Source organism: Heloderma suspectum, chromosome 1 (genome assembly GCF_057233095.1).
Source record: "Heloderma suspectum isolate Gila_16-S chromosome 1, 16-S_ref, whole genome shotgun sequence".
Lineage (NCBI taxonomy): Eukaryota > Metazoa > Chordata > Lepidosauria > Squamata > Helodermatidae > Heloderma > Heloderma suspectum.
Genome location: NC_139458.1, coordinates 213,500,470 through 213,514,804, shown reverse-complemented (window position 1 = coordinate 213,514,804; position 14,335 = coordinate 213,500,470). Strand labels below are relative to the sequence as shown.

The 14,335-nt window shown below is 38.2% G+C and overlaps 1 protein-coding gene across 4 annotated transcripts in view; it reads right to left on the bottom strand.

Annotated features, from left to right (window-relative positions):
• Positions 1-14,335, bottom strand: part of ADAM23 (ADAM metallopeptidase domain 23) — a 161,057-nt gene that overhangs the window by 19,958 nt on the left and 126,764 nt on the right. For 3 of the 4 annotated variants that reach the window (XM_084818623.1, XM_084818610.1, XM_084818618.1), the window contains exons 23-24: positions 12,387-12,555; positions 10,604-10,715 (exon numbers count right to left, since the gene is read on the bottom strand). In XM_084818623.1, the coding sequence (XP_084674749.1) occupies positions 10,604-10,715; positions 12,387-12,555 (281 nt within the window). Of the gene's footprint in view, positions 1-4,222; positions 4,405-10,599; positions 10,716-12,386; positions 12,556-14,335 lie in introns of those variants that run through there. The other variant, XM_084818632.1, reaches the window with a different exon arrangement.

Genomic DNA, 14,335 nt, shown 5'->3' with positions numbered 1-14,335 from the left:
ATGAAAAAAGTAAAATAGCATATGTTTTTGTCAGCTTGAATGAAACTGTAAATATTTTTAGATATTCTGCAACTATTTATTTATTACATTTATATCCCACCTTTTCTCTAAGGAGTCCAAGGTGGTGTACATGATCCTCTTCCTCTCCATTTTATCCTCACAACAACACTGTGAGGTTAGTTAGGATGAGAGTCAGTGATTGGACCAAAGTCACCCAGTGAGCTTCATGGCTGAGTAGAGACTAGAATCCAGATCTCCCAAAGTCCCAGTCCAAAACTCTAACCACTATACTATACTGGCTCTCAACTATAAAAGGAACTATTTGGGAGTTGGGAGAGAATCTTCCCAAGGCCTTGACAAACAGATGGCCCAGGCCAAGTCACCGCCTCTCTCACCCACTGTGGGAGCCCAAGTTTCCAAGGAAGAGGAAGAGGGGCGTGACTTGAGCAATGCCAGAGTGTGTTGCAAGTTGAAGCGGGCAAAGTTAGGGATGTGGCTGCCTGGATAGCTACTCTTAGAAGCCAGTGTAGAAGGGAGATGCCCTAAGGGTGAAGGGGGGGGGGGGCATCACCATCAGGCAGGTTTGACTGTCGGTATCCACAGGCAAACTGCTGGCAACTTCAATACTCTGCATATTGTCTTCCCTAAGAGAGATATTAGAATAGTCGTTTAGAGCCTGGGACAGTTTGAGAGCTTCCTTGAATCTGCATCGTGAAAAGGCATAATAAAGCCGCAATAGCTTGACAACTAAAACAACTAGGCTCTATTTTGTTGATTGGGAAGGGGGAGGACGATCAAACACGACAGCTGGAGACAGATCTGATAACTGCTGACATTTATATTTGCAAAGGGAGAGCAGCCATGTTTCTCTGCCCTTGTAGCATTTGGTGCAGCCTACAATCTTTTGCATCAGACATGGCCTATCCTAACACACCTTCCATTCCATCTAAAAACAATTAGGAATTGCAGGATTGGGTTCTTTTCCATGCCTAACAAAAATTGTTCCTCTGTACCACCACATTTTTTCTTGTCTGCTTAGCGTCCAGCCTGATGAAGAGTTTTGCTGAACTGAAAAGCTTGTTTAGTTTGTGATGTTTCAATTGATCATAGCAAAAGTATTATGCTTCTGTTATTTACACACATTTCCTTGAAACATCTGTACTAATTTTGAATAAATTATGAATTTTCTGCAGCAGCATATATATATTAAATCATTACTTAAAATGAGCAAACAGAACTTAAACTATATACAGATCACTCACTATGCAGGAAAATACTTTTTGAAAAATACAGAAAGTTATTTCTGATGATGATGACGACGACTACAACAACGACAATTTGGATCTTAAGATAAGTTAGGATAGTTCACAGAAAGAAAGCTTCCTGTCCTCTCTGCACCAACCTGCACTGCCCAAAAACCTCTCTGGTGGGTTGGGGGACCCTCCTGAATAAAGTGGGATGGGGCACATGGTGCTGCTGGGGGAGGGAGAAATTGCCCAAAATTGGACTTACATTCTAAGATAAGTTAACTTAGGCGGCAGTCCTTTAACCATTTATCTGGGAATAAGTCCGATTAAACTAAATGGGACTTACTTTTGAGTACACACGTACAAGATTGTACTGTTACGCTGCAAACCTAGGCATGCTTACTTGGCAGTAAGTCCCATTGAGCTCAGTAGGCCTAACTTCTGAGTAGACCTATATATAGGATTGCACTGTTAAGAAAGTTCACAGAAGGAAACTTACCTGTCTCCTCCTCCTCCCACCAACTCTCCATCCCATATTGTTTATGAGCAGCAGTGTAGTGGTGGCGGGTCATGACAGGGCTTCGCTCCAGCACTTTTTTTGAAGGCAGCCCCCAGCTGGGTTGCAGTCTGCTAGGGAAGGAGGAGGGAGCAGAGGGAGTGCAGGCAGCTGCCTCTTGGCTGCCTCTCGTCTACTATGCAGAGCCGGCCAGACAAAGGGAGTGAATGAGAGAGGGAGCCACCTGAGGGAGTTCTGCAGCCTCCTCTAGCCCCCCCCCCTTCTCCTCCTCAGCTCTTGGATTCTCCACCAATCCCTGCTTTGTGCCTGCACGCCCGGCGCTGCCCTCATCTCCTGCAACACTGGCCACCCGTTCAGGGCTGCCGCTGCTGGCCACGGCAGCAGCAGGAGAGTGGTGAGGGGGTGCGGCTGCCACCATTATTTACTTATGGGGCAGGGCAGGTGAAGGTTTGTGCCAGTTTTTAGGATTTATCACACAATCCTATGCATGTTTACTCAGAAGTCAGTCCCACTATGTTCAACTGCCAATTGGGCTTTCTCCCAGCTAAGTGTGCGTAGGACTGCAGCCTTAGCTGCCTTCCCAAGATCTCTGTAAATTTAATTAGAAATAAACACCCACTGGATTGCATTGTTAATTCTTGAACATTAATTTCTACAGTAAGCAGAATTGCCAAATGCAACCTCCTCTGTCTGCTACACTTTTTGGTACAAGCTTGGCATGTTTCTGGGCAAACAAACCCTGGTGGAGGGAAGAGAAACAGAAAAAAATCAGTTGGGGGGAGAGGAGAAAGTAGGTGTGTGTGTGTGTGTTTCAATCCAGGTGGGTGTGTGGACATTTCTGTTGCGGGATGGGTGATATATAATGAAGGAGCTTAGGGAAGGCTAATAGGTAATGCTGGGGCACTAAGGGAGTGTGCAAGGGGGCTGTTTAAATGAGAAGGGATCTATCCATGAGGGCTGAGTTGAGAGGGTGAAGCTTCCACAGAGTATCATATTTTGAAAACCTAAAATGTTTGTGTGTGAGTGAGTGAAAAGATTAACACCTCTGCATTTTTTCTCAGACGTCCAATTGAAATACCACTGCCTTACTCACAGCTGCACTGTTTTTGGTTCCCAGTTGAAGGCTGTATATCTTACAAGGTTGTACAATCTTAGAAGTGGGTGTGGCTATGAGGGGACGTGGCTGTGACTGTCACGAAGGGACCCTGCACTTTTGAATTTGCCACTATACTACTGTTTAGGAGGGTCCCCCCAACCTAATAATAATAATAACCCTCTGTAGAGGTTATTCAGGAGTCAAGAAGTTATTCAGTAGTTGCTGGTTGCTTTATTATGTTCTAAGTTGATGATGATAAAAAATAACACCTTTTTTTAAAAACAAAGAAACCCTACTATCACTAATGTAAGACAAACTACAGCAAATTCCAGATACACCAATCCAGTGTCATTGTCACTTACTGCCATTATATAACTGAGCCTGCCACACAGAGTGTAGATACATTTAAAAATTGTTACAGAAAAATTGTGATGAAATGGGGTAGCAAAATAATTTGTTGACGCTATAAAGAAATTCCTGTCCAAGGCAAAATGCAGATGAAATACTTATTGTTTAAAAAAGGACAAAATGAAATAAAAAACAAAGAAGACAGTGATAGTTCAAATCTGATCTACAATATATGTCCATAAAGAATACTGAATGACTTTTAACCCATATATGTATGGCATAAACATCAATTAGTATGTTAATACTGAGATTTTAGCTATCTCAAAATTATATAAACACATTTAATACAAATAGTTATAAAGCTTGAGGCCCTGATCCAGTTTTAGTGATGTATAACAACAGATGGCCTCACTGGGGATCCCTCATAAGCATCAAAAGAGGCCTCTAGCCAGGCTAGTGAGACCTAGATGAGCATTGCAATACAGATGAGGATACACATCTAGATGCATATTTGGATACACATTGGCTATATGTACAAAAGGCTGTTTCTATATGCAGATCTCCCTTGCTGGATCAGGGCATAACAGCATAGAACATTATTGGTCTAGGACAACTGAAAATCTTATAAAAGCAACAGTCAAAAGTTATTAAACGCTGGTTATACAAACTCTATAGCTCCTAAGAAGTTCTAATTTCTTATTATGCAACTTGGATTTCTTTAACCTATGGTTACACTGAATGCCAATAGCAATAACCCAAATTATATAAAATAGTCCAAGTTGTCTATTAGACTACATTTTGCAATAGTGATAAATTTTTGAAAATTATTTTTATAATTTAGAGCATTGAAAACATGTAAACATTGAATTGCAATAATTATTATATAAAATTCACAAATGTATTGTTTTATGCCCCACATTATCCCAGACAGGAGAGGGTTAAACACTGCATGAGCATATCACATGACACAGACATTCAAATCACATGACAAATACAGTCACCACATAACACAAAGCTAATGGGATACTACACAGAGGGCTCAGATGCGTACAATTACCTCACACAGTAGGCACCAAACATGAAACTCTGAAACTAAGAAATATGCTTACTCTATTCCCCACCCTGTGCCTCCAAAAATCACCCCCAGAGCCAGAATGGTCCCTGCCACTGCACCTATAAGCCTGTTAGTGGCCATGCTCACTGTATAGAGGGAAAAGGGAAGACTTTTTTAAAGAGAAAGTAATCATATACATAGAAGATGTCTGAAAAGAAGTATTTAATGGCACCTCAAAATGATATATTACTTTCTAGAATTCATTTTATAGATAATTCGGTTCAGCAGTTTCAGAAATAAAGCTGTTGCATGTGTGGAAGAGGATAGGCACAGAGCTCCTTGGAGTTCTATATTCTCCCTCCTGCTACCCAGTTACTTTTCAGACGCATACACTACAGAATGCTGGCCATTACTTTCAAACCGGACGCCTTGTTCATCTCTATGTGTAATCAGCCATCCCTCTCCTTCTCAGGGTCTTGCACTCAAGTTACTTGCCCTGTAAGCACAAGTAAGGTGGTTCCAGGACTGTGGGGAGGAGAGGGATGGATGGATGTATATATGGGAGGTGCGCATGGGTCTCCTGCTGAAAATAATGGCTGGCACACATCTTGCCAAGGTCCAGTTGAGGACCGGAAGGAAAGAGGGCTCTGTCAAGCTATATGCCAATACCTTTCCATGTGCACAGCTATGCCCACAGAGGGTTTAATTGTGCCTCCGTAATACAGTACTCATTCCCATTTTTAAAAGACACAGTCTAGAACCATCACAAATAACAAAACTCTTCTGTACCATCAGAAATATACCGCATACTGACCACTAAGCCAAGCATGCAAGAAATGCATTATTATTACATTTATATATGTCTTATAAATTATAGCCTAAAATGCAGCCAATACTTACTTTTGAAAAGTATGGTATGGAAAAATTACTTAAACCATTCATTGCAGTGTCTTAACTTTTAGCAACAGAGAAAACAATATTTGGATATGATCCACTGAAGCTGTGGAAGCCCTGGGTTACCTGTCACTATTGATGAGAGGAGGTAGTGATTTCTGTAGGACTGTTCCCACAGCTTCCATGAGCACATGAAAGAGTCCCTAGCACACAGTACTGGTGGATTGCATGTAATTCTACTTGTGTAAATTAGTAGCTCAGCTAAGGCAAGTAGTAATTGGCCCCAGTCTAGTGGCTAAGGGCAAAATGCCCATCCACTGAAGTTACCACTTCATGCACCTGATGAAGTAAGCTACACTTCAGTAAAGTTAAGGCCCCAATCAATTTGTTAGCCTTTAATAAGGCACCATGAGATTCTGTTGTTTTCATTGGAACGGACTAACATATCAACCCTTGCTCTACACACCATTTTTTAAATACTGTTAACCTCTGAGCCTATCCTGGCCTTTCAAAGCTAGGACTGGTGGCACAGTGCTGTGCTGTGCCATACTACTCCGTTCAGGGACACACAGGAGAAACACATTTTAACCGATTTGGATGACAACTAAATTTTTAAGAGCCAATTCCAGCAGGTTGAACTGAGGGAGATGAGAGGGAGAGCACTGCCATTCCACCAACCCTGTTGAAATAATTGTTTCCCCTCCCCATTCCTTTTTCCTTGTGCATCATGTCTTTTTAGATTATAAGCCAGTGGGCAGGGAGTGTCTTGTTTAATTGATTATATAAGTAAAAAAAATTGGGGCTGAGATTTTGTTCCCACCAGTAAATAGGGAAAACTGAAGCTAATGGTACCCGGTTGAAATCCATGTGAATTTAATGAATACATCTTGGAGGGTACACTCCCTCCCTTCCCAGAACAACATTATAAAAAAGGATGACCAGCCTGGTCTCAACTGTAAGCCAGAAAAGGAGCTTACTTCCCCCTCTCTGACAGAAATAACACATTGCTTCAACTGGCAGTTGTCCAACTGGGTCTGTCCATCTGAAGGGAAGTGCACTCTGGCCCACTCCATCAGCCAGAGGATTAAGGGCTGCTGGGATGTAGATGTCTGGAGCATTTTTGTTTTGTATCATTACAATCTGTTATAAGGTGCCTTCAGGATCATTTGATTGAAAGGAGCGCTGTAAATATTCAAAGTAAGAACCATAACCATCTTTTAAATCTGGATTTTCCATAACCCCAATGGGATTTGAACTTGTTCTTTTTTGAAGACATTTTGCTCATGGAGTTAGATCCAAAGGTGCCCTTCCACAAACAGAAGGCCTCTGTGTGCAAAGGGGCTTCTGACTTAGGGCAAGATGCCATGAAAAGAGGGCACTAGTAGACGGTAAATGAAAAAAGCAAGGGGTGGACTGTTAACTTCTGGATACTTAGTTGCAAAGTTGTCCAATTCTGTATTCCCCAATTTTTAACAAGGCAAATCAGGCCTGCATCAAATCAATGTTTAAAATAACTATAATAATATATAGCTAGATAATTTGTAGCTATATTTAGTTTTTTTATTTCCATTCAGAAAATGGAAATTCCATTCCATTGCAGTCATATATGTAGAACGTAAAGCCTACCTCTTTAAAAGGTGTATCACGATTTAATTATGGATCCAGCATCTTCCTTCCATGGACAGAAGGGATCCTTCTACCTGCGGAAGGCTTTTGATCCAGCATTTCCACTGGCAGAACAGAGGAGGTGATCTTTGTTGATTCACCCCTCCCCCTTGCAATCCTCTATCCCCCCCCCCCCCAAAAAAAAAAATCTGTCCCGGAGGGTGCATGACTATAGCTTCGAGTATATGTAACTGCATGACTATAACTTTCACTAAGGGTTAACATGTCATCACTTTTCATTATGAGAAGTCATGTATGACTGCGGAAACAGCAAGGAAACACAAGTGAACTCCATAAAAGTTTACAAATAAAAAGATAAATATAAAATAAAAAGAACACTAATTATTTTAACTTTGATGTTTAACATAACATTTCAAAACTGAAACAATTTCATTCTGGTACTATCCCCATCTACCTGTGTAGCTCACTCTCAAAGATAATTAACGTTTCAAGAAAGACATCATGATTCTGAAGGCAAGTGATAATATAGAACAAACTTTTCCACCTGCCTTCTCCAGAATCTGCCACAATTAGAATCTAATTCCCCATGTTTCCTATAATCTACCAAAGAAACATTTTTCTTTAGGACACCAAGGTCTGTAACATGAACTTGGAGATCACTTCAGCTGTGATCACTATGTAATGTTGTGTGTGTGTGTGTGTGGTGGTGCAGACGATTGTTGAAGAACTACAGCCAGGATTAAAGAATAGTGTGATTAGTTCTGCACACTTAAGGGGACTTTGGACTTGTCTTTCTCTAACAGCATCCCCTATAGTGCATGCAAATATCTTTTAAAAGTGAGGTAAGTTTCAAAAACAATTTGTGATAACTGTGAGCAGACAGAACAGACATCTGTCTGCTCACAGGAAAAAGTTCAAAACTCCCACTGGGCATGAACAGGTCCTCAAGCACAATGAAAGATGTTCTCTGGACCCCAGCCTATAATTAGAGGTAAGCCATCTTTTTAATTGAGCCTTATTTTCTTTCTCTTCTTGAGTCCCATCTATTACAGTGATTGCAGTTTATTTCTGTACTTGAATAAATTCACTCTGCCTTTATCTTGCTTGAGAAGTAAAGAAGGTATATTCAGTTTGTACATTGTATTTACACATAACATTTTGGTAAGAAAAACTACCATGATTTAAAGAACAACACAGCCATTATTCTGGCTGTGTTCTTTATCTATACGTTTTATTGCTTGCACTGTCTTATAGAACGACTGTTTCCTTCTCAGGGATATAAAAGCCCCTCCATTAACATTTAATTCCATGCTTTCAAGTTAAAATATGTTGGCTTGATATATTTATGCTATAATTTATAATGAAACCATGGAACCTCCATGCTAATATCTAATTTTGTAGTTTGGGTTACCTACACAAAGAATGCAGCCTTAATGACAGCAGATTCCTTTGAAACTTAAATTATCTTTTAGATAGCAGCTCTGTTCTTAATGTAATTTTAGAACAGTGCAATCCTGTACATGTTTATTCAGAAGTAAGTTCAACTGTGTTTAATGGGGCTTAAACCCAAGTATGTGTATATAGGATTGCAGCTGAACGGAATTATTCACTGCTGCCCACACACTAGTGGGACCCACTGCTAGTGCAACAGGAAAATACTGGATCCTGAAGCAAACAGAAATCAGCAGAAACACTCCTTTCTGGAACGGGACAGGTCACTGGAACATGCAGAAGGGAGCTCTGCTGACTTGTTCCATTCTCAAAACAAGTGTTTCTGCTTGTTTTCAGGGTTGCTTCAGGATGCGCTAGTTCCTGTTGTGCTCACAGTGGATCCTGCTAGCACATCACAAACAGCAGGAGCGCAGCAGCAGTATTGGATACTATACTAAATGTGGATATCTAGTTAAAAAGTGCAGGTAGATTATCCTGATTTCACACTTAATTTTTTTACTGAATCCCACCAAAAGTTAAGTTTTCAGGAACAATACTTTAAAATGTATCATAATCCTTAGGCTGTAATCCTATACACACTTTATTGGGGAGAACCCTGATTTAGCTCAATGGGGCTTACTTCTGAGTAGACATGCATAGGGTTGCATTTTTAAAGTTCTACCAGTTAATAATATATTTCAGAGTTTACTGTAATTTATCTTTACATGAAACTGATACAGATTTTAGATCTTCAAATGAAGAAAGAGGCAAAAGTAACTGGTGGATGATGAGATGCTCTGAAAGAAAAAATAAGACTGCAATAGGAGCAGATGTTAAACAATTGTCTTAACATAATATGCCAGTTCATACAAAACGCACTAATATACAATGAATATGGTATGAAAACTATACAGGAAATTTTAAATAGCAGAAAATCTACTAATTTACTCTTTTCCTTATTTTCACTAATATTTAACACCACAGAAGTCTATTGAGAGGCACAGAAACATAATTTCTTTGAAGATTTGACTTTTTCTTGAATTCTCAGAATTTTAAAAATATGGAGATGGGAGAAAAACCTTATGCCATGGAGGGCTTTGATGCCATTTATTTGTTGAACACATGCTGATTTCAGAATTAAGATCATTTTATATGTCCAGTTATCATTTATGCGCCTGATTTTAATCTCAAATAACTTAATGAGTTGCCTAGTGGCACTTTTAGTTTTACTCCTCTTGAAACTTTTTTTGGGGGGGATTTGTGGGGGTTTGGATGAAACTTTAAAAAAAAATGTCAATACCTTTAACGCTATTCTTTTTAATAAACTGAATTACCACCTTGTTCCAATATTCCATTATTTTGCTAAAACAAACTGAAAATACATGCACTGTGACTCCATGTATGCAGTATATCTACCATACCTAAATTAACTTTCCTATACTAGCAAATACTGAATTTTGGAATATTCACCCAGAAAAAGTAAAGGAAACCATGCTTTAAAACCAATATCTTCCCAGTTCTGTATTTAAGTTGGAAGTAAAACCGTCTCACTAAATTCTAAAGGTTGAGAGCTGGGAAATATATGAAAAGGCGCACTGACATTAACAAAATTCTAAACCATCTAAGTTTCCAAATAGGATGTGCCCCACAAAAGTAAGCTATTGTTAGATTAGTTGTTGTATTTTAGGGATGCTATAGTAGATTCAAATGAGTTTTTAAAAAAATCAAAACATTTATGCTTATTAAACATGCAACAATTAAACAAAAAACACTTTTTAAAATATGTCTTGATATTCTGCCACTTTTCTTCACAAATACAGCCTAATACACTAGAGGCAAGGGACTCAAATCTTTCAGGAAGTTCTTAAATTAATGAAAGAAAGAGGCTCCAGAATACAGCTGGGCAAAACATCTAAGATTACACATCCTGTACACACTTATGTAGGAATAAGTCCCACTGAACTCAATAGGACTTATTTCTGAATAGACCTGCAAAGAATTGTGCTATAAATGGTCTTTGAAGACTTCTAAGAATGTTAGGCCTCTTCCAGAGAGACGCCAAATAGAGACTTCTATTTAATAAAGGTTGTAAGCGTTCCTTCTTTAAAGTCATTAAATATAAAAACATTATATAAGTATAATAAAATATATTTTCTTAATATTAGGTTATTAAATATAAAAGACAAAAGCTAAGAAAAGAAATTTTCATCTTAATGATTTTCCGTGAAGTACCTTTGGAACAGTAGAGGTCAACGCCTATATACAATCACCCAGAAACATGAAACACATATTGCGTTAATAACTGTACTGTTCTCTGGTGCTTTGTTCCAAATCTTCCTGTCCAAGAATATAATTATATGGGAGAGGGGGGAAACTGAAAGCACACAAACCCTTTGGTCCATTCTGTTTCATGGGGTCTTCTCTCTTTCTGGGGTCAAACATGCTACAATCTGTCCCTGCCCAGGTAGTGTTACAAATGCATGTGGCTTCATTACTGCACACCTAAAAGAAATGTTAGCATGGGTTAGCATATAATAAAAAACTATAATACACATGGCTTACAGATGAAAGTTACTAAGGGTGCAATCTTATGCATATTTAGATCGAAAAAAGTCCTGGGGGTTGTAGGACTTTTTTTTCTTATTGTGCCCTAAGTAGAATAAGGACTACTATTTAGAGAACAATATGTTTATATTTTAGATCCAGATACTCAGATGCTCTCAGATGTACACATGGATCTCTTTGTATTCATTGTAAACTGCCCAGAGAGCTTTGGCTATTGGGCAGTAGAGAAATGTAATTAATCATAATCATCATCATCATAATCTCTTGACCAGAGGAGAACCTGATCTGCATATGCATTCCTTCAAACATGAGGCAAGTTTTGTATGTACTCAGAAGCACAAATACCTATATAGAAGTGCTGTGTTGGCATGTAAACACACGCAATACACTGTATCTGGCTAACATGGGAAAACATTGGAATTTCATTCTGGAACATGTAAAGAGTCCTAAGAAATTTCTTCTATGGATCAGGACTGCTCTATACACAAAAATAATATTTGACAGAAAAAAGCATTAGTTTTTTTTTACATGGCTTCAACATGTGCATTTTTAACTGCATTTTTAACAATAGATTGAAGAGCCATTGCATTTCTACACAGCCAAAAAGACATTTCAACTGTCAGGCAAATTTTATGAACTTAGACACAAACTTCTGTCACATCAGAATATGTATAATGTATGTAGCTTTCACTGAAGAATCAGTCACATGTTACCTAGAAATCAACATAAAAAACAGAAAGAATTTATTATCCATAAGCTAGTTATACTCATGTTGAAGAAATCAGGATGAAGTTATTACATATTGATATAAATCTCCCACTGGAACTGACAAACACCTTCAGGGTGCAAATGCGCAATCTTATGCATGTTCAGACAGAAAAAAAAAGTCCTAAAAGTCCCTAGCTAGCATGGCTGGCTAGGGAGTGCTGAGAGTTGTAGGACTTTTTCTGTCTAAATATGCATTGGATTGAACTCTTAGATACTCAGCGGTGACTGTTAAGAAATTGAAGAAAATGGCTGACAAATAACAAAAATATAATTGGGGATAACTCATCAGTTGTACCACTCACAATCAACAAGAGGCAGCATCCCCATTTTTCAAGTATGTCTGACAAAGTGGCTTCAGTGAGGGGAAAGAGTCTGGGCCGAGCAACCCAGAGAGAAGATAAGTGATACGCATATGCTAAAAAACTAAATCTCAATTGGTGATTACGCCCCTTGTTCTTTCTTTGGAGGCATGCCAATCTTGGTGCTGTTTATGAAACTATTAATAAAGTTGTAGCCTGTATTTACAACCCAGGAATGTCTGTCTAGTCTCCTTGCTCCCTGGGTTGTTCTGCAATAGGCACAACTGAAAAAACAAACACCTCAGTTCATACAGTGCACCTGCTGAAACATCTGTCAGCATGGCTGAAAGTATAACAGAACTGAGTCCTGAAATTAAAGAACAATCTCTATCTCAACATCCAGGATTCTTCAGGAAATTCTGCCTCCGTCCTGCCTACATTTTTTAATCCACTGTGGAGATACACATGGATCAGTGGTAAAAAAAATTTAAAAAGCTTTTCTTTGAACTAGAAATAGGGATATATCTTAGCTGGAACTTACCCCATGTCCTGAACAAACTTTTCCATTAGCACCAACAGGGCAGCTGCTTATGTTCAGAGACTGAATTGATAGGCACCTTCTGTCCATACACATCATATTAGGACCACATGGAGCTCCATCTTCTACATATCCTAAATCTGTTTCATCATCCAAAAGCACATGTGCACAACTACAAGAAGACATTTTTAAAGCTCTTAGAATAACTGAAACTTTGTAGAAATAAATACATATGAATGGCTCATAGCGTCTATGATTTCAAAAGATTGTACAGCCCCTAAAATGATAACAACATCACTTCCTCCCATCATATGGATAGTGACTATTCATGGATATTCACTATTTCATATATTCTTTGTATTTTAACTAGGGGCAGTATTCAGCGGGGTGCAACTGCTAATGTAAATTACATTGTGCTAGTGTAAACTATGCTAGTGCAATGCCAATTATGTTAGCTAGCAAGCTGATTTTTTCAGGAAATTTAGTGGTTGCACCCCGTTGGATACTGCCCTAGGATTCTGTGAAACTACGCGAGATAATAAAAATCTGGCTACACTGAAGTCAATAATGAAACCACAAATTATTTCAATGATGCAGCAAGGTTTAATGCGTGAAAAAGTTTTATTTCTTTTTGAATATATATTTTTTTATTTTATTTTTATAAATGTAATAAACAATACCAAAATTACCAACAACCTAATCAATACTTCAGTTTCCCAACAGTACAATATTCTGATGAGGACACCACAGTAACAAGAGAGAAGGAGAAAAAAAAAGGGGGGGGAGGGAAAAGGGAGGAGGAAAGGAAGTGAAGAAAAAAGAAAAATTCCTTCCCCTCCCCTTCCCTCCCCCTCTGCCTTAAAGAATTGAGTTTAAATTCCAACACCCCCTGGCCTCTGATGCCATTCTATTTTAAAAACTATATCTGTTACCTTAACAATCTTACAGTTTAATAAACAACCTTACATTTCTATATCATATCATCAATCCTATATCAAAGAAACAGGACTACAATTCATCCCCAAAAGCCTGTATTATTATTAGTTGTAGTAGTAGTAGTAGTAATAATAATAATAATATAGTATTATATAATAATAAAACTTAATATAAACCTTCAACCATCAGTAATATATTTTATACTAGATATATTATCTATTTTAAAATAAAAAATATAAAGAAAAGCAAGAAAAAAATAAAAGATGAAAGACAGTAAACCAATATAAATATAATCATTTATCTTCTGAATTAGCCTGGATCATGTAGACTAAACACAAACGGTTAACAAAGCTTGTTTAAAGATTGCAGTTCATGGGGTTGTAACAGAATTCTCACGCATTTTTACATTAAGCCATGCCTCCGCCATTTCATGATTTAGAAACTTCTTCATCTGACCTTCAGACACAATACAAACTGTAGCAGGATATTTTAAGTAATATTGTAAGTTCATTTGTTTTGCCATATTCTTTGCTTTGATAAATTGCCTTCTTTTATTCTCCAACTCTTTGATGTAGTCTGTAAATAACATAACTTTATCTTGTTTCCAGGAAAGGCTTCCAGCCTCCCTTGCCAAACGCAGGATATAATTCTTTGTGGAGACTTTTGCAACTTGAGCTACGATCGTGTAATCAGTCCCTTTCGCATTTGGCACACAAAATGCCTGCTCAATATCAAGTAAATAATCAGATGGAATAGGAAGTATCTCTTGCAAAAGTTTGTCCACAAAAATAGGTAATTTTACATCATTAGGCAGATTTTTAATCCCAATAATACGTACATTGGATCTTTTCGTGAAGGCCTCCAGTCTTCTATCAGAAGATAGAAGATTCTATCAGAAATACTTTTAAAACAAATTTGTGTTGTAGTTTCATTTCCTGCCACTCGGTCTTCAAGCTCATTAATTTTCATCTCCATTTTTTGCCGTGACGCATTAATTAAATCTACAGTTCCTTGCA